This window comes from Oncorhynchus tshawytscha, unplaced genomic scaffold (genome assembly GCF_018296145.1).
Source record: "Oncorhynchus tshawytscha isolate Ot180627B unplaced genomic scaffold, Otsh_v2.0 Un_scaffold_13173_pilon_pilon, whole genome shotgun sequence".
Taxonomy (NCBI): domain Eukaryota; kingdom Metazoa; phylum Chordata; class Actinopteri; order Salmoniformes; family Salmonidae; genus Oncorhynchus; species Oncorhynchus tshawytscha.
Genome location: NW_024609816.1, coordinates 547,501 through 575,000, shown reverse-complemented (window position 1 = coordinate 575,000; position 27,500 = coordinate 547,501). Strand labels below are relative to the sequence as shown.

At 43.7% G+C, this 27,500-nt stretch overlaps 1 protein-coding gene across 1 annotated transcript in view; it reads left to right on the top strand.

Annotated features, from left to right (window-relative positions):
- The window catches only part of LOC112247937 (FH1/FH2 domain-containing protein 3-like), a 243,840-nt gene that overhangs the window by 198,354 nt on the left and 17,986 nt on the right, over positions 1-27,500 (top strand). Inside the window, 16 exon segments of the mRNA XM_042318754.1 lie at positions 1,506-1,600; positions 3,485-3,596; positions 4,872-4,966; positions 5,157-5,300; positions 5,544-5,800; positions 8,740-8,835; positions 13,577-13,627; positions 16,103-16,276; positions 16,460-16,594; positions 17,376-17,426; positions 19,565-19,773; positions 20,772-21,371; positions 21,652-22,320; positions 22,323-22,388; positions 22,427-22,623; positions 26,530-26,688. Of these exon segments, the coding sequence (XP_042174688.1) occupies positions 1,506-1,600; positions 3,485-3,596; positions 4,872-4,966; positions 5,157-5,300; positions 5,544-5,800; positions 8,740-8,835; positions 13,577-13,627; positions 16,103-16,276; positions 16,460-16,594; positions 17,376-17,426; positions 19,565-19,773; positions 20,772-21,371; positions 21,652-22,320; positions 22,323-22,388; positions 22,427-22,623; positions 26,530-26,688 (3,110 nt within the window).

The following is a 27,500-nucleotide window of genomic DNA, read 5'->3' as shown; positions in this document are numbered from 1 at the left end:
AATGAATGGATATCTTCACCTTGTGTTCATATCAGATGTTGTTGAACGTTCTGCTCATACAGTGTTGGTAACTTTGCATGAATGGGGGAATGTGTCTGTCTCCTATAGTGTATGTCTACAGTGCAGCTGGAGCTAGGTCAGAGGCATTCCAACATTAGTGACAATCTGGTTAGCATTATCTACATGTCAAGGAAAGGAAAGATCCCTTGTCTGCCACTATTGATGTTCTGTAGTTCCGTCTCTCCCTCCCTCACTTTTCATCCCTCTCTCATTTCACTCATATGACTTGGTTTGGATTTGGTATTATGGGAAGTGGGGATTTTTCTTCACGTCTGGTCCAGTGTTGTGTTTCTATGGTGATGTGCTTGCTGTCGCTCTCCTAAAGAGTTAGTTATCTCTTCCTAACTGGTCCAGTGTTGTGTTTCTATGGTGATGTGCTTGCTGTCGCTCTCCTAAAGAGTTAGTTATCTCTTCCTAACTGGTCCAGTTGATGTCCTTGCTGTCTCTCTCCTAAAGAGTTAGTTATCTCTTCCTAACTGGTCCAGTTGATGTCCTTGCTGTCTCTCTCCTAAAGAGTTAGTTATCTCTTCCTAACTGGTCCAGTGTTGTGTTTCTATGGTGATGTGCTTGCTGTCTCTCTCCTAAAGAGTTAGTTATCTCTTCCTAACTGGTCCAGTTGATGTCCTTGCTGTCTCTCTCCTAAAGAGTTAGTTATCTCTTTCTAATTGGTCCAGTGTTGTGTTTCTATGGTAATGTCCTTGCTGTCTCTCTCCTAAAGAGTTAGTTATCTCTTCCTAACTGTTCCAGTTGATGTCCTTGCTGTCTCTCTCCTAAAGAGTTAGTTATCTCTTCCTAACTGGTCCAGTGTTGTGTTTCTATGGTGATGTGCTTGCTGTCTCTCTCCTAAAGAGTTAGTTATCTCTACCTAACTGGTCCAGTGTTGTGTTTCTATGGTGATGTGCTTGCTGTCTCTCTCCTAAAGAGTTAGTTATCTCTTCCTAACTGGTCCAGCATACTGTTCCTCACATGAGTCACTCTCTTTAGAGGCTTATAGAATTCTAAAGAATATAGGGAACATCAGTGAGGAGGTTTTTCCCACTCTTGGGGGTGATGTGCAGGACAGATGGATATGGGTCTGTGCAGTCAGTCTTATGGCAAACAGAAGAGAATAACATAACTGGAATGGCAGATGTGTATCTAACCTAGATAGAGGAGAGGGGAGGGAGAGCCACAGCACTGCCTGCCATGGCACAGACAGAACTAGCCCCGTCTTTCATTTGTTCCCTGGTATTTTTATGACAACTCATCAGGTTCATGTGCAACGGGCCCATTCTTGTAACCAAACACAGAGCTGCAGAAACAAGCGTCTCTCTCTTTCTCTTCAAATCCTCTTTCTCTCTCTCTCTCTCTCTCTCTCTCTCTCTCTCTCTCTCTCTCTCTCTCTCTCTCTCTTGCCCACTCTCTCTCAATTCAATTCAACTCTTCCTCTCTCTGTCTCTCTCCAGCTCTGGGACAGATCATGCTGTATGTGGATGGAATGAACGGCCTCATAAGTCACAACGAAACCGTCCAATGGCTTTACACACTTGTTGGATCCAAGGTACAGTACGAAGTTACCAAAGGAAATATCATTGTACTTTTGCATTTGACCATATAACAACTGTAAAACATGCATCCATCCTCTGATGGCCAGGTCAATCTATTTTCTCCCCCAATCCCTCTCTCTCTGTCCCCTCTCTCTCTTTCTTTCTCTGTCTCTCTCTGTCCCCTCCCTCCTTCTCTCTCTCTCTCTCTCTCTTCTCTCTTTCTCTGTCTCTCTCTGTCTCCTCTCTCTCTGTCTCTCTCTCTTTCTCTCTTTCTTTGTCTCTCTGTCTCCTCTCTCCTTCTCTCACTTTCTCTGTCCTCTATTTCTATCTCTGTCTTTCTCTCTCTCTGTCCTTTCTATCTCTGTCTTTCTCTCTCTCTCCCTCTTTCTCCTCTGGGAGAGAGTGTCTCTGCATTTCCTGCTCTAACGGATTCTTCTCTCCTCTGCTCCTTCTTCCTGGCCAAGTGTAACACACAGCATGGTTTTGATCATGTCCCGATCAGGCACTCACTTTATTACACACAGATCTTCACATCCCTTCCTTTTTCTTCTCTGTTTCTCTGTCTTTCCTTCTCTTTTCTGGCTTTACATTCTGACTGTACCATGCCTTGGCATTATTCACCCCTACAAGTACAACGCCTGTTCCCTTATTTCCTATACATCCTCTATCAGGCCTTTATCTCAACCACTCAGGGCTGTCAGAGCAGGAAAACCTCTTATCGGGCACTATGTAATGACACATTTAAACCCTATCAGTGGTTAACATGCTGCACCTCGTTGGTCACATTTAAATCCTATCAGTGGTTAACATGCTGCACCTCGTTGGTGACATTTAAACCCTATCAGTGGTTAACATGCTGCACCTCGTTGGTGACATTTAAACCCTATCAGTGGTTAACATGCTGCACCTCGTTGGTCACATTTAAACCCTATCAGTGGTTAACATGCATGTTGCACCTCGTTGGTCACATTTAAACCCTATCAGTGGTTAACATGCATGTTGCACCTCGTTGGTCACATTTAAACCCTATCAGTGGTTAACATGCTGTACCTCGTTGGTCACATTTAAACCCTATCAGTGGTTAACATGCATGTTGCACCTCGTTGGTCACATTTAAACCCTATCAGTGGTTAACATGCATGTTGCACCTCGTTGGTCACATTTAAACCCTATCAGTGGTTAACATTTAAACCCTATCAGTGCACCTCGTTGGTCACATTTAAACCCTATCAGTGGTTAACATGCTGGACCTCGTTGGTCACATTTAAACCCTATCAGTGGTTAACATGCTGTACCTCGTTGGTCACATTTAAACCCTATCAGTGGTTAACATGCTGCACCTCGTTGGTCACATTTAAACCCTATCAGTGGTTAACATGCTGCACCTCGTTGGTCACATTTAAACCCTATCAGTGGTTAACATGCTGCACCTCGTTGGTAACATTTAAACCCTATCAGTGGTTAACATGCTGCACCTCGTTGGTCACATTTAAACCCTATCAGTGGTTAACATGCTGTACCTCGTTGGTCACATTTAAACCCTATCAGTGGTTAACATGCTGTACCTCGTTGGTCACATTTAAACCCTATCAGTGGTTAACATGCTGTACCTCGTTGGTCACATTTAAACCCTATCAGTGGTTAACATGCTGCACCTCGTTGGTAACATTTAAACCCTATCAGTGGTTAACATGCTGTACCTCGTTGGTCACATTTAAACCCTATCAGTGGTTAACATGCTGTACCTCGTTGGTCACATTTAAACCCTATCAGTGGTTAACATGCTGCACCTCGTTGGTCACTGAAGCAGTTATAACATGCAGAATGAGATTGATATGGTCCCTGGTGCATAAAACCTTTTTCCGCTCTGGTGTGTGTGTGTGTGTGTGTGTGTGTAGTTCCGTCTGGTAGTGAAGACAGCTCTGAAACTGTTACTGGTGTTTGTGGAGTACACTGAACCCAACACTGCCCTGCTCATCCATGCTGTCAACACCGTGGACACCAAGAGAGGTAGGAGAGACCAGACCACTACCCTACACACACACATTGTAGACACCGCGGGAGGTAAGTGTGTGTGTTTATTGAAAAAGACTGTAACTCTCTCCTCTGGTGGGGTTCAGTTACCTGCCTCTGTAAAAGCTCCACACTGTGTCCTCTCCAGTAGTGGGGAGAGGTGAGTGTGTCTCAACTCTGTCTAAGCCCATCACTCCTGTGGCTGTGTAAGGAGAGAGAACCAGATACCAGGAGCTCTGGGTAAGACTGAGATGGTCCATGACCCCACTGTCTGACTGCAGCGCTGCCTCATGTTCACACACACACACACACACACACACACACACACACACACACACACACACACACACACACACACACACACACACACACACACACACACACACACACACACACACACACACACACACACACACACACACACTACTACCCTGGAAACTGTTCAGGACACTTGAGCTGCCTACAACTAGTCCAGTTTCAGCTTCTATTAGTCTAATATCACATGATCTACTCCTGATATCATTACAGTTTCAGCTTCTATTAGTCTAATATCACATGATCTACTCCTGATATCATTACAGTTTCAACTTCTATTAGTCTAATATCACATGATCTACTCCTGATATCATTACAGTTTCAACTTCTATTAGTCTAATATCACATGATCTACTCCTGATATCATTACTGTTTCAACTTCTATTAGTCTAATATCACATGATCTACTCCTGATATCATTACAGTTTCAGCTTCTATTAGTCTAATATCACATGATCTACTCCTGATATCATTACAGTTTCAGCTTCTATTAGTCTAATATCACATGATCTACTCCTGATATCATTACTGTTTCAACTTCTATTAGTCTAATATCACATGATCTACTCCTGATATCATTACTGTTTCAACTTCTATTAGTCTAATATCACATGATCTACTCCTGATATCATTACTGTTTCAACTTCTATTAGTCTAATATCACATGATCTACTCCTGATATCATTACTGTTTCAACTTCTATTAGTCTAATATCACATGATCTACTCCTGATATCATTACTGTTTCAACTTCTATTAGTCTAATATCACATGATCTACTCCTGATATCATTACTGTTTCAACTTCTATTAGTCTAATATCACATGATCTACTCCTGATATCCATATGGTTCTGTACAAAGTGTATTTTCTCTATATATATGGTTTATTTGAATGCAGAGCATAGGTGGATTGTGGTACCTTTGGACCGACTGTGTGGTGCATGCTTTGTGGTGCAGGCTGTAAGCTGTGGTCCAATGCCATGGAGATTCTGGAGGAGAAGGATGGGGTGGACACAGAGCTGCTGGTGTATGCCATGACCCTCATCAACAAGGTCGGTCTCTCTTCATTCCTCTCTCTCTCTTCATCTCTTTTTCTCTTTCTCTCTCTACATTTCACTCGCATCTCTTTGTCTTCTATTTCTTTCACTCTTTCTACATCTCTCTCTCTCGAATTACATCTATTTCTACATCTCTCTCTTTACAACTCTCTCTCTCTCTCCCAAATGATGTCATGTGTTTCAGACTCTAGCGGGCCTGCCTGACCAGGACTCATTCTATGACGTGGTGGACTGTTTGGAGGAGCAGGGCATGGAGGCCATGTCTCAGAGACACCGTAGCAGGAAGGGAACAGACCTGGACCTCATGGAGCAGTTTAACATCTACGAGGTACCTCCACCTCCTCGGCTTAGTGGAATTCACTTCCTGGCTTTGTCACTTAACTAGTTTGTTGTAGAAACACTACCAGAGCACTATAGGTACAAAACTAGGTCAAATATACAAATAAATACTTGACCAGCTTGATTTAGTTTGTCCTCAATGGGACCAATGGAATAGTCCTAAGTGTTGACCCATGTCTGCTTGGGACCTCATGTCCCCTGCTAGTCTAACTGTTCCCTGTTGTGCCTCCAGACTGCTCTGCGCCATGAGGACGGGGACGACGAGAGCCAGCCACCTACCGTGGGTCGGAAGAACCGGCGACGTGCCAGCGTGGGGGGCACCAACGACCGGCGAGGCCTGGAGAGGAGACGCAGCCGGAGACACTCCCTCCAGAACGGGAGAGGACTCACCTCAGCCCCTGCTTCCCCCAGCAGCCCTCACTCTCACGGAGGACACAACGGTAGCTTCCTGCCCTTCGGAGGCCAGGGCATCGACGACGTCAGCGAAAGGTGAGTTGGAGCGGAGGAGAGTGGGTGATGGGTGGGACAAACAGGAGAAGGGGAAGGGGAGAGGTAGAAAGTGTGAATGGGTTAAAGGGAGAAGCATATCCTTGCTTCTGTTATTAACTGAAACTTGCCAATATGATCTTAAATGGTCAGCTGAAGTGGTTCGGTTTATTTTTACTTCACTACCCAGAGAAGTCAGCTGTGAGGAATTGGAAAACACACAGATGATTCTGGATCCACGATACAGTTCAGAACAGGAAAGGGTTTGACTGCCAGTGTTGTATTACATTATAGTCTGGGACAGTTGTGTGTGTTCCAACCAGAGTCAATATGAATGAAGAACGTCATTGTATAGTAATAAAAGAGAGACAGAGCACGGGCTGCTGTTTCAAAGTGACGTTTAGATTCATCTTCAGACTGTCAACGTTTTGTGAGCTCGTGGAGCTGCTGAAGGAAATAGGAACCTTCTGTAAACAGTGATAGGAATTATTAGGAGTTATTATTCATTATTAGGAGTTATTATTGGTTATTAGTAGTTATTATTAGTTATTACTGTGCTCGTGTCCCAAATGACACCCTATTACCTATGTAGTGTACTACTTTTGGCAGTAAAGGTACCATTTGGCGGTGTGTCCTATCTGTCACAAGTCATTTTTCCCTTTGAGGGAGTGTTTGTTGAATTTCAACCAACACTGAAATAGTTTTACTTCAATAATGTTAATGTGTACACAACCACTAGGAATTCACGCTTAACTAAAGCAAAATAATAATGCCTATTGAAATTTAAATACTGCAACATCTCATTTACATAAGTATTCACACCCCTGAGTCAATACTTTGTAGAATCACCTTTGGATGCGATTTCAGCTGTGAGTCTTTCTGGGTAAGTCTCTAAGAGCTTTCCACACCTGGATTGTGTAACACTTGCCCATTATTCTATTCAAAATTCTTCAAGCTCTGTCAAATTGGTTGTTAATTATTGCTAGACAACAATTTCTAGGTCTTGCAATAGATTTTCAAACAGAGTTGTAAGTCTAAACTGTAGCTGGGCCACTCAGGAGTATCCACTGTCTTCTTGCTAAGCAACTCCAATGTAGATTTGGCCTTGTGTTTTAGGTTATTGTCCTTCTGAAAGGTGAATTCATCTCCCAAGGTCTGGTGATCAGCAGACTGAACTAAGTTTTCCTCCATTCCATTTATTTGTTGTCTTGAAAAATGATTATAAGCATACCCATAACATGATGCAGCCACAATTATGCTTAAAGATATGGAGAGTGGTACAATATGTTGTATTAGGTTTGCCCTAAACATAAAACTTTGTATTCAGGACAAAAAGGGAATTGCTTTGCCACATTTTTTGCAGTATTACTTTAGTGCCTTGTTGCAAAAAGGATGCATGTTTTTGAATATTTTCATTCTGTACAGGCTTCCTTTTCACTCTTTCAATTAGGTTAGTATTGTGGAGTAACTACAATGTTGTTGATCCATCTTAATTTTCCTCCTATCACAGCCATTAAACTCTGTAAGTGTTTTAAAGTCGCCATTGGCCTCATACTTTGTAGTGACTGTGTGTATTGATACACCACCCAAAGTGTAATTAATAACCACCATGCTCAAAGGGATATTCAATGTCTGCTTTTTTATTTTGACCTATCGACCAATATGTGCGAGGCATTGGAAAACCTCCCTGGTCTTTGTGGTTAAATAGGTTTTTCAAATTCACTGCTCTACTTAGGGACCTTACAGATAATTGTATGTGTGGGGTACAGAGAGGAGGTAGTCATTCAAAACTCATGTTGAACACTATTATTGCACACAGAGCAATGTATTATGTGACTTATTCAGCAAATCTTTACTCCTGAACTTATTTCAGCTTGCCATAACAAAGGCGTTGAATACTTATTGACTCAAGACATTTTAGCTTGTCATTTTTAATCAAATTGTTAAAAATAAAAAATATTCAACAAAATGTGGAAAAGGTCAAGGGGTGGGAATACTTTCTGAAGGCACAGTGTGATGGTTCCCTTTCACCCTGCCACACACAGCATCATACTGTCCACCATTAGTAATGACACTTCTCTTTAACTAGCATTTCTGGTAGCATTTCTGGTAGCATTTCTGGTAGCATTTTTGGTAGCATTTCTGGTAGCGCTCCAGTTCGGTTCTGCAGATAGTTCATTTGAACCCAGAGGGTTATATGATACTGACTCCCACCAGTCCAGTCCACCACACACAGGAAATTCAGACCGCCTTTGAAGATCAGTGTTTTCCATATCGGTAATGAAACACAGGCGGGTGGGTCAGAGGAAACCCGACAGCACAATGGCCCTAGAAAGACTCTCATATGATGTATGCGACAATCCTTTATCAATTAAAACCCTCCAGATATGACCACACAGTCACAGACTAGTCAATGGTTGCTTCTCAAGTGACACCATTCTCCTACATTGTGCACTACTTTTGACCAAAGTCCATATGGCTCTGGTCAAAAGTAGTGCACTATATAGGGAATAGGGTGTACACTATGATCACTGGTCCGGGGACCATTACTGGTCCCTAAGATGTTACAGGCTGGTCCAGAGCTGCTGATGTGTGCCAGATGGTTAGCTGACATTGATTTAGTCAGTTCTCATGCTGTTTTTTAATGTTATCAAGCAATGTATGTAATGAATGAAATGAGGACATACTAACTAAAAGCTATGAACCTCTTTGAACTATACTGCCTTGTGTACACATTTTTACCTCCCTTGTCAGTTTTGACAGGGTGTGCTGTATGTACTGCATTCTGTCTGTCACTTCTTTGTCTCTTTTTCTGGACAGTTTTCTACTGTATTTTGTTCATGTTGTCTGTTGCATTTCTCCTCCTTTTCCTCTTTCTACTCTTTCCCGTCTATTTTCTCCCTCCCCTCCCCTCCATCCATCCCTCCACCCCTCATTTTCAGAGAGGAGGAAGAGGAGGAGGAGGAAGAGGAGGATGAGGATGAGGAAGATGATGAGAGTCATGATATCACAGAGACCACTAGAAAGGTCTTCCACAGGTATTTCAGGAAAACAGGTTTTCCCCCAAATAGAACCTCTTCTTCCATATCTTTCTTTCAGTCTTGTCCTCCATCCATCTCTCCCTTCCTGGATGATGTATAGTGTTGTTAACAGTGTATGGGTGTGTCAAAAAAAGCATATCTGTTATTGTAAACGTGTAATGTATTCCCCTTGGATACACCCCACCCCCTTTATCCTCCCCTTTGCTCTGTTACTCTGTTGTTTTAGCATGGCTCCCCTGCAGGCAGTAGAGGACTCCTCTAGCTTGTGTTCTCCTTTTCACTGTATGGTCAACCTCATCCCTGACGCCTCAGAGAGAGAGAGAGTGTGGCCATGGCCAGCCCTATGGCCCCTGTGTCCACCCTCCCTAGAAACACTGGCTCTAACCCCCAGGTGGTCTCTCCCAGTCCCAGATCTACTTCCTTGGTCATAGCGCTTGGCTGGGGGAGACTGCCAGGCACTGCCCACCCTCTGGGCCAACCGCACAGCACCTCTTCCTCCCCCTCATGCTCCTCCTCCCCCTCGAGGGGACATAGTCAGTCTTACCTCCAACCGCCCAAGCCCCTCCCACTCCTCCCTGATGTGGACCTGAGCCAGGTGTCTGCCTCTGCTGGGGCCGAGGAGTGTGTTGAGAGGGGCGTGGCCAGACAACAGCGCTACAGGTAGAGGTGCAGCAGCAACAGGAGCTCTACAGTTCACTTCTTCACCTCTGGCATTACATTCACTATGAAGGAATACCTCACCAATTCTCAAATATACACTGTCATCCCTCAACACTGGTGCCTGTGTCTTCATGTCTACCTGGCTTGCTCAATCACAATCCACTTGGCTGAGAAGCTGCCATACTGAATGTCTTTTGTACAGGGGTATAGACATAGTTTTAATGTCTACCGTGTCAGACAGATTCTGTGTTGTCAAGTCATATTTGCTTTCCGTGGCCTACGAGGCACTTGTAGATGGTCTCCCTCATGCATGTTATGTATGCTTTAACTTGTGTCCAGTTGAACACATCTTTAGCTTGCCTCGCCATTCCTTTGACCTTTAAAGGCCCAGTGCAGTAAAACATTTGATTTTCCTGTGTTGTATATATATTTCCACACTATGAGGTTAGAATAATACTATGAAATTGTGAAAATAATGAAAATACCCTTTTAGTGTAAGAACTGATTTAAAAGACCGCCTGAAATCTCTGCCTGTTTTGATGGGATGGAGTTCTGGCCTGCCTGGTGACATCACCACGGTAGATGAGTTTCAGAAATGAAACAACACATGTACATTTAACCATTCGTTAGAAAAAATGACAATGCATAGTCTTGGCATTAGGGCTCTGCTCCTTCAGGCCAGCTCACTGCCAGAGACAAGCGTCATGTGAAGAGGTTGACATAAGTGCAGGTAGTGAGCACAGCATGCTGTACCAAATCCCCTGAAGAAAGACACACACAACCCACAGGTGGAGACTGGGCTGGTGGTGGGATATCACAATCAGCAAGCATAGCGAGTAACAGCTAGTTACAGCAACAACGACAGCAAGAGACATGCATTCACGTGCCATCCAGCATCCAGGAAGCATGTGTACAACTGGTCAACTTAAATAGACCGAATGGAAGTAGAGTGTGAATCCAATTGGTGCAATATCTGCTGATGTGATCAGCTGATGTCACCACACTGGGGTTTCCCTTCTGAACTGGCTCCACAGACCAATAAGAGAGAGATTTACAAACCTCTCTGCCAATAACAGCTAGTTTTCAGTTTTCCCCTCCATACTCAAACCACTCCCAGATAGTCCTAGCTAAATTCGTGCTTGAGAAATTGCTCTTTCCTAAGAAGCTATTTTTGTTTCTTTTTGACCATTTGAACTGAAAGAAAATCACTGTGAGGGACTTAATGTTTATTCAGAAATTATTTGATATTGCGATAAAAACTTCTGCATTGGGCCTTTTAAAGATAGTCACGGACCAGGATGTCTTGCTCCCAGGCAGACTAAATAACTTTTTTGCCCACTTTGAGGACAATACAGTGCCACTGACACGGCCTGCAACGGAAACATGCGGTCTCTCCTTCACTGCAGCCGAAGTGAGTAAGACATTTAAACGTGTTAACCCTCGCAAGGCTGCAGGCCCAGACGGCATCCCCAGCCGCGCCCTCAGAGCATGCGCAGACCAGCTGGCCGGTGTGTTTACGGACATATTCAATCAATCCCTATACCAGTCTGCTGTTCCCACACGCTTCAAGAGGGCCACCATTGTTCCTGTTCCCAAGAAAGCTAAGGTAACTGAGCTAAACGACTACCGCCCCGTAGCACTCACATCCGTCATCATGAAGTGCTTTGAGAGACTAGTCAAGGACCATATCACCTCCACCCTACCTGACACCCTTGACCCACTCCAATTTGCTTACCGCCCAAATAGGTCCACAGACGATGCAATCTCAACCACACTGCACACTGCCCTAACCCATCTGGACAAGAGGAATACCTATGTGAGAATGCTGTTCATCGACTACAGCTCGGCATTCAACACCATAGTACCCTCCAAGCTCGTCATCAAGCTCGAGACCCTGGGTCTCGACCCCGCCCTGTGCAACTGGGTACTGGACTTCCTGACGGGCCGCCCCCAGGTGGTGAGGGTGGCAACAACATCTCCTCCCCGCTGATCCTCAACACTGGGGCCCCACAAGGGTGCGTTCTGAGCCCTCTCCTGTACTCCCTGTTCACCCACGACTGCGTGGCCATGCACGCCTCCAACTCAATCATCAAGTTTGCGGACGACACAACAGTGGTAGGCTTGATTACCAACAACGACGAGACGGCCTACAGGGAGGAGGTGAGGGCCCTCGGAGTGTGGTGTCAGGAAAATAACCTCACACTCAACGTCAACAAAACTAAGGAGATGATTGTGGACTTCAGGAAACAGCAGAGGGAACACCCCCATCCACATCGATGGAACAGTAGTGGAGAGGGTAGCAAGTTTTAAGTTCCTCGGCATACACATCACAGACAAACTGAATTGGTCCACTCACACAGACAGCATTGTGAGGAAGGCGCAGCAGCGCCTCTTCAACCTCAGGAGGCTGAAGAAATTCGGCTTGTCACCAAAAGCACTCACAAACTTCTACAGATGCACAATCGAGAGCATCCTGGCGGGCTGTATCACCGCCTGGTATGGCAACTGCACCGCCCTCAACCGTAAGGCTCTCCAGAGGGTAGTGAGGTCTGCACAACGCATCACCGGGGGCAAACTACCTGCCCTCCAGGACACCTACACCACCCGATGCTACAGGAAGGCCATAAAGATCATCAAGGACATCAACCACCCGAGCCACTGCCTGTTCACCCCGCTGCCATCCAGAAGGCGAGGTCAGTACAGGTGCATCAAAGCTGGGACCGAGAGACTGAAAAACAGCTTCTATCTCAAGGCCATCAGACTGTTAAACAGCCACCACTAACATTGAGTGGCTACTGCCAACACACTGTCAATGACACTGACTCTACTCCAGCCACTTTAATCATGGGAATCGATGGGAAATGATGTAAATATATCACTAGCCACTTTAAACAATGCTACCTTATATAATGTTACTTACCCTACATTGTTCATCTCATATGCATACGTTGATACTGTACTCTATATCATCGACTGCATCCTTATGTAATACATGTATCACTAGCCACTTTAACTATGCCACTTGGTTTACATACTTATCTCATATGTATATACTGTACTCGATATCATCTACTGTATCTTGCCTATGCTGCTCTGTACCATCACTCATTCATATATCCTTATGTACATATTCTTTATCCCCTTACACTGTGTATGACAGTAGTTTTTTTTGGAATTGTTAGTTAGATTACTTGCTCGTTATTACTGCATTGTCGGAACTAGAAGCACAAGCATTTCGCTACACTCGCATTAACATCTGCTAACCATGTGTATGTGACAAATAAAATTTGATTTGATTTGATTTGATTTGATTTTGATTTGAGATAGTTTAACACCAGATGCCCAGTAGGCTGCTACATTTTCCTGTCCACTGTGTTTTATTTTATGTTGCTTCTATCATCCATCCCGGATGGCACGCATACACAGGGGAAAAAAGAAAGAGAATAATTTGAACAAAGACGTATCATTTCCTTGACTGAGTCAGCTGGTAGATGTGCAACTCCAGTTGAGAACACTACGTTTTCCTGACATTTACTGCTCATCTGTCTTTCATTGTGGCGTTGCACCACAGTTAAACCCAGACATGCCTAGAAAATAAAATTCAAAAATGAAAATGCACCATAACTCACGTTTGAGTGTCTCTTAGATGTCTGTAATGTTGTGTGGAGCTGCAGCAACAGAGATAGGATGGAAAGTAGTGTTGCCATATTGTGAACAGACCAGGCCAGAAGTGCCTCAGTGTGTAGGCCTACAGTAGAACACTCCCTACCTCCTATCCCATATCATTCTAGTCTTAATGACCCACCAGGAAGTAGAGGTCTTTCAACTGTGGGCTTTATGGGAATTTAAAAAAGGTTTGATTGTTTTTAAAGAATATGTAGAGTCCGTGTCGGTGGGGGGAGGGGCAGAAATATTCTCTTGCTTCTTGGAATCACCATGTATCTTGCTACAATCCTTCAGTCAATAGTTCTCCAGACTTCCGTTTTCTTTGTGTTTAACCCTTGCATGCTTCTTTCCTTCATTACAATTTGTACTTGACTGTCCCTCTCCTCTCTCTCTCCTCACTGTTTCCCTTCAGCAGCCAAACAGCTGTATTGTATACATCTAGAGCACCCGTTAGTGCTGGAAGGTAAGACTTAGCCACTGTGCTAACACTAGTCTTATAGGTAAGACTTAGCCACTGTGCTAACACTAGTCTTATAGGTAAGACTTAGCCGCTAGGTTAACACTAGTCTTATAGGTAAGACTTAGCCACTGTGCTAACACTAGTCTTATAGGTAAGACTTAGCCTCCAGGTTAACACTAGTCTTATAGGTAAGACTTAGCCACTGTGCTAACACTAGTCTTATAGGTAAGACTTAGCCTCCAGGTTAACACTAGTCTTATAGGTAAGACTTAGCCTCCAGGTTAACACTAGTCTTATAGGTAAGACTTAACCACTGTGCTAACACTAGTCTTATAGGTAAGACTTAGCCTCCAGGTTAACACTAGTCTTATAGGTAAGACTTAGCCACTGTGCTAACACTAGTCTTATAGGTAAGACTTAGCCACTGTGCTAACACTAGTCTTATAGGTAAGACTTAGCCACTGTGCTAACAGTAGTCTTATAGGTAAGACTTAGCCACTGTGCTAACACTAGTCTTATAGGTAAGACTTAGCCACTGGGCTAACACTAGTCTTATAGGTAAGACTTAGCCACTGTGCTAACACTAGTCTTATAGGTAAGACTTAGCCACTGTGCTAACACTAGTCTTATAGGTAAGACTTAGCCTCTAGGTTAACACTAGTCTTATAGTCTTATAGGTAAGACTTAGCCTCCAGGTTAACACTAGTTTTATAGGTAAGACTTAGCCTCCAGGTTAATGCTAGTCTTATAGTCTTATAGGTAAGACTTAGCCTCTAGGTTAACACTAGTCTTATAGTCTTATAGGTAAGGCTTAGCCTCCAGGTTAATACTAGTCTTATAGGTAAGACTTAGCCTCCAGGTTAATACTATTCTTATAGTCTTATAAGTAAGAATTAGCCTCCAGGTTAATACTAGTCGTATAGTCTTATAGGTAAGACTTAGCCTCCAGGTCAATACTAGTCATATAGTCTTATAGGTAAGACTTAGCCTCCAGGTTAATACTAGTCATATAGTCTTATAAGTAAGACTTAGCCTCCAGGTCAATACTAGTCTTATAGTCTTATAGGTAAGACTTAGCCTCCAGGTTAATAGTCTTATAGTCTTATAGGTAAGACTTAGCCTCCAGGTTAATACTAGTCATATAGTCTTATAAGTAAGACTTAGCCTCTAGGTTAACACTAGTCTTATAGTCTTATAGGTAAGACTTAGCCTCCAGGTTAATACTAGTTTTATAGGTAAGACTTAGCCTCCAGGTTAACACTAGTCTTATAGTCTTATAGGTAAGACTTAGCCTCCAGGTTAACACTAGTCTTATAGTCTTATAGGTAAGACTTAGCCTCCAGGTTAACACTAGTCTTATAGGTAAGACTTAGCCTCCAGGTTAATACTAGTCTTATAGGTAAGACTTAGCCTCCAGGTTAACACTAGTCTTATAGTCTTATAGGTAGGACCTAGCCTCTGCTATCTTAGGGCATCTATTTAGATACTGTACACTCAGGGGGGGTTGAGGGGAATTCGGTTCCCTTTAGTGAAACAAATTCTACATGAAACTCATTTCTACATTTCTAAATGCTATTTTTAGCTGAATTCCTAGTGATTCGACAGTGGTGACCTGGACACCCTGGAGATTTAAATCATGCGTCAGTGCTTTTCAACTGTATCAAACACACCATGACATGGCAGTGCACCCTGCTGCTGCATGCTGAGCACCTCTTGGAATGCAACGCTCCCTGCTTCACTATCTCATTCAACAGAGCCATTAAGAAGCACCTTAAAAAGCAGCAGGGTTGTTTAGAGGTCAGCTCTGCTCTTGAGTACAGTCATTTCCTCCCGTTGAATCCCACTCAAGTCCCGTTGCTCTTGGCTGTGTACTTGTCTTGGGTGTCTGGCGACTGTCTTTCAGGACCTCCACAGGCAGAGGCAGTGTCCCAAAGCATACCCTGTCCCTTATATTTCATGTTTAAAAACATATATTTAGCCAGCCACAAATTCTTATTTACAATGACAGCCAACCGTGGAACAGTGGGTTAACGTTGTTCAGGGGCAGAACGGCAGATTTTTACCTTGTGAGCTCAGGTATTTGATCCAGCAACCTTTCGGGTTACTGGCCCAACACTCTAACCTCTAGGATACCTGCCTGTATATAGTGCAATACCTTTGACCAGAGCCCATAGTGCACTATTTTATGTATTTTACCTTTATTTAACCAGGCAAGTCAGTTAAGAACAAATTCTTATTTTCAATGATGGCTTAGGAACAGTGGGTTAACTGCTTGTTCAGGGGCAGAATGACAGATTTGTACCTTGTCAGCTCAGGGGTTTGAACTTGCAACCTTCCGGTTACTGGTCCAACACTCTAACCACTAGGCTACCCCGCCACCCCACTATATTGGGAATAGGGTGCCATTTGAGACACACATCTTTAGTGTTGGGAATTCTAACCGTGAATAACAATGTCTCCTCCTCCTGTTGTTTCCAGCCGACACATAGGCCACGTCATGGCGCTCCCTGGCAGGTCCCAGGGTGTAGCCAGCGCCAGCGCCCCCACCACCCCTGTACACCGCTCCCAGGGTGTTGCCAGCGCCCCCACCACCCCTGTACACCGCACCTTTGCCACCTCAGGGGCACCACAGCTAGACTCCAAGTCTGACAGGTCAGCACTCAACCAATCAATGAATCAATCAATGAAACAAGCCACCTCTGTGTATGAGTTCCAGACACAGATTTAAATATGATTTATTTTCTTTCACATAATTTAGGTGCGCTTGTTTTAGCTTGCCCAGCGTAGTAGGACCAATGGAATAGTAATATGGTCTTCCTCTGTTGGGTTACCCAGACCTTCTCTGGGGAGCTTGTTGTCCTCCTCCTACAGACAACACCAGGAGTCTCTGACTGCAGAGAGAGAGAGGAGGAGACAAGAGAGGGAGGAACGACTGCAGAAAATCGAGAGGGAGGAGAGGACCCGCTTCAAGTGAGTCCCAACCTGCATCACATCACACTACTCATAGATGGAATTGTCCTTTTGACGTTTACATTGCAGTTCAGTTCCCTCATTAAAAGTCCCAAACCAATTCACCAGAATCAAACACAGAACTACTTTGTCCACAGCTTTATACACTTATCTGTAAGGTGACCGGCTGGAGTGATGAGTGATGGAGTTTTGTCTGGGATGAATAAGAGTCTGAGCTTTGTTCCACAATATATCAGATGAGTTGGAGATGTTTAGAAACTGGACATACTTGTCTGTCTGTCTGTTTATTATGGTCATCAGTCAGGGACATGCTGTGAGTCTAAGGAGGAGATACATGGTCTGCATCCCAAATGGAGCTCTATTGGGTCATAGGTCTCTGGTCAAAAGTAGGGCACTTATTATGGGATAGGGTGCAATTTGGGGTGCAGCCATGGATATGTTGGTTCGGCAGAAAACAAAGTCCTGCTGGCCTGCCTTTTACTTGTTTTCTATGGCCATATAAAGACCTGGATGTCAGACAGCCCTGGAAAGCTCCTCTGGTCTGTGTGTCTCTGTCATGTCAGACTATTTCTCTCCCACAGTATCTACAAATATTCACACTGTCCCATTGGTTAACTAAGGATGTCTTTTAAAAAGGTACTATAGAATGTGAATGAAAACAAATATGAATTGATATGCACAATAAGATATAGATCTCACATTCTTTTCACATACTCTCTCCCTCTCTCTCTCTTTCTCTCTTTCTCTCTCTCTCACACTCACTTACTTGGAACATTATCAGTCGGGATTACATGGACAAGAGGGAAGAGACAAGACAGGCCAGAGAAGAGAGGTATGTTGTCTACTTTCATTTCTAATATACAAATAGACACAGTGCTCTCTAGCAATGTGGATTCTATAATCATTCAGACAGACACAGTGCTTTATATCAATGTAGATTCTAGAATCATTCAGATAGACACAGTGCTTTATATCAATTAAGATTCTAGAATCATTCAGATAGACACAGTGCTTTATATCAATGTAGATTCTAGAATCATTCAGATAGACACAGTGCTTTATATCAATTAAGATTCTAGAATCATTCAGATAGACACAGTGCTTTATATCAATGTAGATTCTAGAATCATTCAGATAGACACAGTGCTTTATATCAATTAAGATTCTAGAATCATTCAGATAGACACAGTGCTTTATATCAATGTAGATTCTAGAATCATTCAGATAGACACAGGGCTTTATATCAATGTGGATTCTAGAATCATTCAGATAGACACAGTGCTCTCTAGCAATGTGGATTCTATAATCATTCAGATAGACACAGTGCTTTATATCAATGTAGATTCTATAATCATTCAGATAGACACAGTGCTTTATATCAATTAAGATTCTAGAATCATTCAGATAGACACAGTGCTTTATATCAATTAAGATTCTAGAATCATTCAGATAGACACAGTGCTTTATATCAATTAAGATTCTAGAATCATTCAGATAGACACAGGGCTTTATATCAATGTGGATTCTAGAATCATTCAGATAGACACAGTGCTCTCTAGCAATGTGGATTCTATAATCATTCAGATAGACACAGTGCTTTATATCAATGTAGATTCTATAATCATTCAGATAGACACAGTGCTTTATATCAATTAAGATTCTAGAATCATTCAGATAGACAGTGCTTTATATCAATTAAGATTCTAGAATCATTCAGATAGACACAGTGCTTTATATCAATGTGGATTCTAGAATCATTCAGATAGACACAGTGCTCTCTAGCAATGTGGATTCTATAATCATTCAGATAGACACAGTGCTTTATATCAATGTAGATTCTATAATCATTCAGATAGACACAGTGTTTATATCAATTAAGATTCTAGAATCATTCAGATACACAGTGCTTTATATCAATGTAGATTCTAGAATCATTCAGATAGACACAGTGCTTTATATCAATTAAGATTCTAGAATCATTCAGATAGACACAGTGTTTATATAAATGAAGATTCTAGAATTATTCAGATAGACACTGTGCTCTATATAAATCTAGATTCTAGAATCATTCAGATAGACACTGCTCTATATCAATGTAGATTCTAGAATCATTCAGATAAACACAGTGCTCTCTAGCAATGTAGATTCTAGAATCATTCAGATAGACACTGTGCTCTATATAAATGTAGATTCTAGAATCATTCAGATAGACACTGTACTCTATATCAATGTAGATTTTAGAATCATTCAGATAGACACTGCTCTATATCAATGTAGATTCTAGAATCATTCAGATAGACACTGTGCTCTATTTCAATCTAGATCCTAGAATCATTCTCCTGTAATAAGTACAACATAAAGACTCTGACATGAGGGAGTAATATGCCTTGAAACCTTTTTGAGGAGAATTGTTAGCAGATGTAGAACAAGTCAGGCTCAGCCTCTGGGCTGAAATATAGGTGTCAGGCCCCCTCTAAACCTGCTGCTGTGCATTAAGACATCTACAACTGAATGGGACGAGGGGTGGAATTGGCTTTAAGTCATGGATACGGTCCAGATAAGGTAGGCTATGCATGTGTAATGTACCACCTTCCAGACATATGTATGATCAGTGTTATTTAAAACAGGAATCCTAGGTTATGTGTGTGACGTCTAAATCAAGATGAAACACTGTTATCAGACCCATGGAGAAGTCGCTGTAGGATACTGTAGGTATCTTCAACATTTATGTGTCAATTAAGCACCTGGAGAAATCCGAGAAGCATCACAGAGTCCCAGACATTTGGCCACTGTTTCAGAAAAGGAAGTATGAGGGAACTGAATACAGTATATTACTGGTAGGGGGTGGCAGTAGCCTCGAGGTTAGAGAAATCTTCTCCTACCCCCATGAGATAGATATGATATAACAATAGACCTAAACAGGTGAAGTAAAATCCTTTTTGAATAATATTCTGGGACTCCCTCTTCCAGATATAAGTGTGTTGAGAGGCTCGCAGCAGAGGAGTATGAGAAAGAGAGAGAGCGTGCAAGAGCGCCACCTAGGGGGCGCACAGAGATCACCCTGAGCCTGAGCCCCACCCCCTCCAGTCGCTCCGCCTCCCCCCGCTGTGCCACGCCCTCCTCCATCGCCTCTCCGGAAGACGCTGGCACCATTCCATCCCAGACATCCCAGACGCAGGGTAAATAACCTTTTCCAAGCGTTTAACCTACATTAAAGCTCCCATCTCAGATTCAGAGTAACATAACGTTCTCCAAACATTTAACAATCATTACCGGTCCAGAGAAGTTTTATGTATTTGTTCCCGGGGTCTGAATTAACACAAGGAGGGTGATTCACTCACACTTTGGAATTAGAGTCAGCTGCACTAATGATGGCTGTATGTTGTCTGTTGGGGGAAAAAATCATCAGGACTTGATAAGAAAAGGATTTCATTCTTGTTTTTCTGTGTGCTTCAGAATGAGGTGTCTGTAAGTGTATGTTGCTAAATCCCAAATATGTTCTGGGATGGTATGGACATTACTTTAGCTGCCTGTGGGAAAATGCTTTGCATGATAGTTTGAAATGTAGTGAGTGGCTAGCTTTTAGGTCCCAGGCATACCCCAGTGATTTGTATGTGATTGTAGTGTGGTTTTGGCTGTGGTAGCGCCAGCCGCTAGGGCGTGGAACTCTTAATATGGGGTTCCATTCACATTCTACAGTAGGAGCCAGGAAGAGGTGTGGTGGACTGTGGACTACAGCACTGACCAGAGAGGGACAAGCCTTTCAATAACTCACAGACTCAGTTATGATGATACATGAATGAATATCATGAGAACTAGATGTTGCTAGTCTGGGGTGGTTATTCTAACCCACCAAAATGGGATAATAGGATCAAATGAGAGGTCGAATCTAATTTCGAAACACATTGTCATCATAGCTGTTAATTCATTTCCTGTAACATTCAATGAAGTACGAATTGACATGCTTAACGACTTGTGCTCCAGACCAAAATCTAGACAATTTATCATTTTAATTAATTAAATGTCACAGGGCAATTTTATGGTATTTACATATATATATATATATATATATATAAACAAGATCATTTAAAAATGATATCAGACAATATTGAAAAGGCACACAAACGAAACCCTTACAGGAGCTTTCTGTTTTGTTTGGTCCTGTTTTCTCTACCAGGAAGTGAAGTAGACGTAGAGCCAAGCCGTGACCTTCAGACTAGAACCACAAGTCCAGCGCCAGAGTTAATAGTATCAGGACCTTCTCCAGAACCCACAGAGCCCCCCTCCCAAACTCCCCCGGCGCCAGCCGAGGAGCAGGCAGAGACAGAGACGCAGACAGAGAAGCAGGAAGTAGCTGAAGTTGAGTCCAAGCAGGAAGTACTAGAGCTAGTGGAGTTAGTGGTAGATGAACAGACACAGGGTAAAGAGCAAGAAGAAAGTGAGGAGGAGGAGGAGGGTAAGGAGGAAGAGAGACAGTCAGGGAATGAGGTAGAGGGAGAAGATAAGGTAGAAGAGGAGGTAGAGGTAGAGGGAGAAGAGGTGGAGATAGAAGATGTAGAAGTGGTAGAGATAGAGGTGGAGGAGGAGGGAGAGAGGGGGCAGGCTGCGTCGGAGGAGAGGGAGATGGAGGGGAGGCTGGTCCTCCTCAGTGAGAAGGAGAGGCAGAACGAGGAAGTGAATGAGAAGGACAACTGTTCTGCCTCCAGTATCTCCTCAGCCAGTAGCACTCTGGAGAGAGAGGAGAGGGAGGAGAAAGTCAACAGCAACCTTGAACCAGGTACCAGCTGCCCATCAGAAGGAAATGCAGACTTTAGGACACTTGGCCTTTTATGACTTAACATATGGCTTGTGATTTGTGCCCATACTGTAAATGGAACACTTGCTAATCTTCCGTATGCTGTACATCAGTAGGCAGACATTGAAGTTCAACTCATGTCAGAACATTTCATTCCGCCCATGTTCTCATTTCAGTTTCTGATATATAGATCTGCTCTCTATTCTGTTCTGAAGGCTAGTAATCCAATCCACCCTTCCTCCTTGTGTTTATCCACCTCTAGGCCAGTGCATTAAGGAGGAAGACGTGAACGGACAGTGCAGCAAGATCCTCAACAGCAAGCGCTTCATGCTGGACATGCTCTATGCCCAGAACAAGACCGCTGCAGACGAGGACGAAGAGAAGGCGGGAGAGACGGAACAGACGGAGAAATGCAAAGAGGGGATGGAGACGTCATCGTTAGAGGGTCAGGACGGGTCGTCGGTGGCCAGCTTAGCCAGTCGTATCTCTACACTGGAGGCCAGCAGGCAGGCCTGCGAGGAGAACGTCAAGAAGATGGAGGTGCAACACCTGGAGAACCAGGGGAGTGTCAGGGCCGTGGCCGAGAAATTTGGAGACCTTGTTAAAAGCCTTGTGTCGCCTCACGAGCTGGAGGCATTGGAGAAGCAGCAGCAGGGGCAGCTTCAACCTGATAAAGACAAAGCTCCTCCGGCCCCGTCCTCCTCTCCCCTACCTCCTAAGAAGGAGTCAGATTATATCTGGGACCAGCTGATGGCAGCCCCCAGGGAGCTGCGGATTAAAGAGATGGACTTTACAGACCTGGCAGACGAGGATGATCTGGACATCCTAGACGTGGACAGTGTGCTGATGGGCTCCAGTGACCTGATGATCCCTCCCCCTCCTCCCTGTCTCTCCACCCTGCCCCCTCCCCCTCCCCTGGGCCTGTTCGGCTGCCCCCGCCCCCTCCTGTCCCTGGCATGATGCCCCCTCCCCCGCCCTTCATGCCCCCGGACCCACCCAGCCCTACCCGGGGTCCCCCCAGCTGAGCCGAGGGACAGGGGAGCCCCCTCTGTTCCAAAAGAAGAAGAAGACTATCCGTCTCTTCTGGAACGAGGTAAGGCCCATGGACGGCCAGTACAGGAACCACAAGCGTTGTAGAGAGTCTCTCTGGTCCAAACTGGAGCCGGTCAAAGTGGACACGTCCAAGCTGGAACACCTGTTTGAAACCAAGTCCAAGGAGCTGCCTGTTACCAAGGTACCTTTGTTGACTGGTTTGGTTCTGCATATTTATACGTATAGGAAATGTATGTGGGTTTTCTCAAGAAATTCATTTGTGAAATGATGTCACCTAAAGCATTTAGGGGCGGGTTCCCGGACACAGATTAAGACTAGTCCAGGAAACAGCCCCATAGATGTTTCCAACTTGTCCTCTTCCTCCAGAGCACATAGGTTTAGACATCAGGTGTGGATCTACTAACTACACCTTCTGTTCTGTATACACTCAGCAGAATAGCACTAACTAGCTTTACCGTGTTGGTAAAGACTGACCTGCATGTTGTCTGTTCTGTATACACTCAGCAGAATAGCACTAACTAGCTTCACCGTGCTGGTAAAGACTGACCTGCATGTTGTCTGTTCTGTATACACTCAGCAGAATAGCACTAACCAGCTTCACCGTGTTGGTAAAGACTGACCTGCATGTTGTCTGTTCTGTATACACTCAGCAGAATAGCACTAACCAGCTTCACCGTGCTGGTAAAGACTGACCTGCATGTTGTCTGTTCTGTATACACTCAGCAGAATAGCACTAACCAGCTTCACCGTGTTGGTAAAGACTGACCTGCATGTTGTCTGTTCTGTATACACTCAGCAGAATAGCACTAACCAGCTTCACCGTGCTGGTAAAGACTGACCTGCATGTTGTCTGTTCTGTATACACTCAGCAGAATAGCACTAACCAGCTTCACTGTGTTGGTAAAGACTGACCTGCATGTTGTCTGTTCTGTATACACTCAGCAGAATAGCACTAACCAGCTTCACCGTGCTGGTAAAGACTGACCTGCATGTTGTCTGTTCTGTATACACTCAGCAGAATAGCACTAACCAGCTTCACCGTGTTGGTAAAGACTGACCTGCATGTTGTCTGTTCTGTATACACTCAGCAGAATAGCACTAACCAGCTTCACCGTGCTGGTAAAGACTGACCTGCATGTTGTCTGTTCTGTATACACTCAGCAGAATAGCACTAACCAGCTTCACCGTGCTGGTAAAGACTGACCTGCATGTTGTCTGTTCTGTATACACTCAGCAGAATAGCACTAACCAGCTTCACCGTGCTGGTAAAGACTGACCTGCATGTTGTCTGTTCTGTATACACTCAGCAGAATAGCACTAACCAGCTTCACCGTGTTGGTAAAGACTGACCTGCATGTTGTCTGTTCTGTATACACTCAGCAGAATAGCACTAACCAGCTTCACCGTGTTGGTAAAGACTGACCTGCATGTTGTCTGTTCTGTATACACTCAGCAGAATAGCACTAACCAGCTTCACCGTGCTGGTAAAGACTGACCTGCATGTTGTCTGTTCTGTCTGCAGAATAGCACTGCTTCACCGTGCTGGTAAAGACACTGCATGTTGTCTGTTCTGTAGAGAATAGCACTAACCAGCTTCACCATGCTGGTAAAGACTGACCTGCATGTTGTCTGTTCTGTATACACTCAGCAGAATAGCACTAACCAGCTTCACCGTGCTGGTAAAGACTGACCTGCATGTTGTCTGTTCTGTATACACTCAGCAGAATAGCACTAACCAGCTTCACCGTGTTGGTAAAGACTGACCTGCATGTTGTCTGTTCTGTATACACTCAGCAGAATAGCACTAACCAGCTTCACCGTGTTGGTAAAGACTGACCTGCATGTTGTCTGTTCTGTATACACTCAGCAGAATAGCACTAACCAGCTTCACCGTGCTGGTAAAGACTGACCTGCATGTTGTCTGTTCTGTATACACTCAGCAGAATAGCACTAACCAGCTTCACCGTGTTGGTAAAGACTGACCTGCATGTTGTCTGTTCTGTATACACTCAGCAGAATAGCACTAACCAGCTTCACCGTGTTGGTAAAGACTGACCTGCATGTTGTCTGTTCTGTATACACTCAGCAGAATAGCACTAACCAGCTTCACCGTGCTGGTAAAGACTGACCTGCATGTTGTCTGTTCTGTATACACTCAGCAGAATAGCACTAACCAGCTTCACCGTGTTGGTAAAGACTGACCTGCATGTTGTCTGTTCTGTATACACTCAGCAGAATAGCACTAACCAGCTTCACCGTGCTGGTAAAGACTGACCTGCATGTTGTCTGTTCTGTATACACTCAGCAGAATAGCACTAACCAGCTTCACCGTGCTGGTAAAGACTGACCTGCATGTTGTCTGTTCTGTATACACTCAGCAGAATAGCACTAACCAGCTTCACCGTGTTGGTAAAGACTGACCTGCATGTTGTCTGTTCTGTATACACTCAGCAGAATAGCACTAACCAGCTTCACCGTGTTGGTAAAGACTGACCTGCATGTTGTCTGTTCTGTACACACTCAGCAGAATAGCACTAACCAGCTTCACCGTGTTGGTAAAGACTGACCTGCATGTTGTCTGTTCTGTATACACTCAGCAGAATAGCACTAACCAGCTTCACCGTGTTGGTAAAGACTGACCTGCATGTTGTCTGTTCTGTATACACTCAGCAGAATAGCACTAACCAGCTTCACCGTGTTGGTAAAGACTGACCTGCATGTTGTCTGTTCTGTATACACTCAGCAGAATAGCACTAACCAGCTTCACCGTGTTGGTAAAGACTGACCTGCATGTTGTCTGTTCTGTATACACTCAGCAGAATAGCACTAACCAGCTTCACCGTGTTGGTAAAGACTGACCTGCATGTTGTCTGTTCTGTATACACTCAGCAGAATAGCACTAACCAGCTTCACCGTGCTGGTAAAGACTGACCTGCATGTTGTCTGTTCTGTATACACTCAGCAGAATAGCACTAACCAGCTTCACCGTGCTGGTAAAGACTGACCTGCATGTTGTCTGTTCTGTATACACTCAGCAGAATAGCACTAACCAGCTTCACCGTGTTGGTAAAGACTGACCTGCATGTTGTCTGTTCTGGTTGGATTCTCAAAGCTGATAGAGGAAACTATGTTTTCTCTTCATAATTAGTTTCTTTCTGTGTTTGTGTTTTGGTTTTGTCCGTTGAGCCTGTTGAGCTGGAGCCCCATGTTCATGCTTCAGGCTTCATTCATCCACAGCATCAAAAGTAGTGCCATTTATAGGGAATAGGGTGCCATTTATAGGGAACAGGGTGCCATTTATAGGGAACAGGGTGCCATTTGGGGCGTAACCCTGCTGTCCATAGTGACGTTCTGACTACGTCCCGCACCACGCTGTCTCCTGCTTCAAACTATTGAAGAATGCTGTGCAGGATTTAAACCAGATTGTCTTAAATGTACTGTAGGTCAACCCTGTCGTCCCGACCTGCTAGTAGACAGAATGATGGAATGTGATGGATTCTCTCTAGTATCTTGTCAACATCATCAAAGGTGCAGCCTGTCTTCTATAAAGTTTTCTCCATCACTTTAAACTCGACTGACTCTGAGATGGTCCAAAACTGAAAGCAGGAGGGATATATATAAATATATATGTAGCTAGATATAGTGTAGAGAGGCCCTCTGCACAGGGAGGTCAGATCTACTATAAAAGGTCATGTACAGTATTACAGTCACACAGTTTTGGTCCCTGGCCCTGATCCATTGTGATGGAGACACTCTAGTTCTGAACGTTTCAACATTTGATGTCACCGTCGTTTGTTAATGATGTATTTTTATGTTGAAAGTTTTATGGAATCCCTGGACTGATTTTATGTATAATACATTTGCAAAAATGTCTACAAACCTGTTTTCGCTTTGTCATTATGGGGTTTTCTGTGTAGATTGATGAGGATTTTTATTTAATTTAATGCATTTTAGAATAAGGCTGTAATTTAATAAAATGTGGAAAAAGTGAAGGGGTCTGAATACCTTTCTGAATGCGCTGTATAGTATAATACCAGTACTTTATTGTTGTTAATTTAATGTCCTGTTTCTGTGTATCTCTACTCAGAAAACAGCAGTGGATGGGAAACGACAAGAGATTATTGTCCTGGACTCCAAACGGAGCAATGCCATCAACATCGGGCTGACCGTCCTCCCCCCTCCCCGCACCATCAAGACAGCCATCCTCAACTTCGACGAGTACGCTTTGAACAAGGAGGGGATCGAGGTAAGCTGCATGTGACATGGTATATTGAAATGATTGGGCTGTAATGATTATATATCCTAGTCGTTATCGATGTGTATCTCTAGCAAAGTCACCGTAGCCATTATCTCTTGAGTGTGAATCTGTGATGTCTAGTAATCTCAATGAAAGCATGTTGGAAATGCATGTGTCTGTGTATCTGTACAGTCAATACTGAAAACACTGCTTATTTCTGACCTGCCAAACAAACAAGTCATTTACTTCAACTGAGTCCAAAATAAACTTGGTTTCACTTAAAACCTGCACACAAAAAGACATATGTTTCCAATGTATTTCCACAACCAACTTTTCACTCCAAAAAAATGTATGTTTTCAATGAGTTGGGACTGGCTGTGGTCAGTGTGGACTTGTCATGTGGTTTCTCAGCTGGAAGCCTGGAATCTTAGCTTATCTCATATAATTAATTATTGGTACGTACCATTAAAAGTTAGCTACACATGCATATTTTAAGATGGTTTTCTAACCATAATATAGACCTTTGGAGGACTTCAGATGGTGTAAATAATGATTAACGTTGCATCTCCTGTCTTATATAATCTGCTGTACTCTTCCATCTTTTCCATGGGAACGTTCTTATTTAGAGGAGAGGAGCACTGTAATGTACTGCTCCACCTTCTACGTCTATTTCTCACAGACAGACAGCAGCAGAAAGGTAGAACATTCAGATGTCTGACAAGGTTGGAGGCCAAGGCAGGAATTATTATTTTTCCAATAGCAAATATGTTCGTTGATAATAAAAAATAACTGGAAAATTAGAAACATTCCATCTCTCCCAC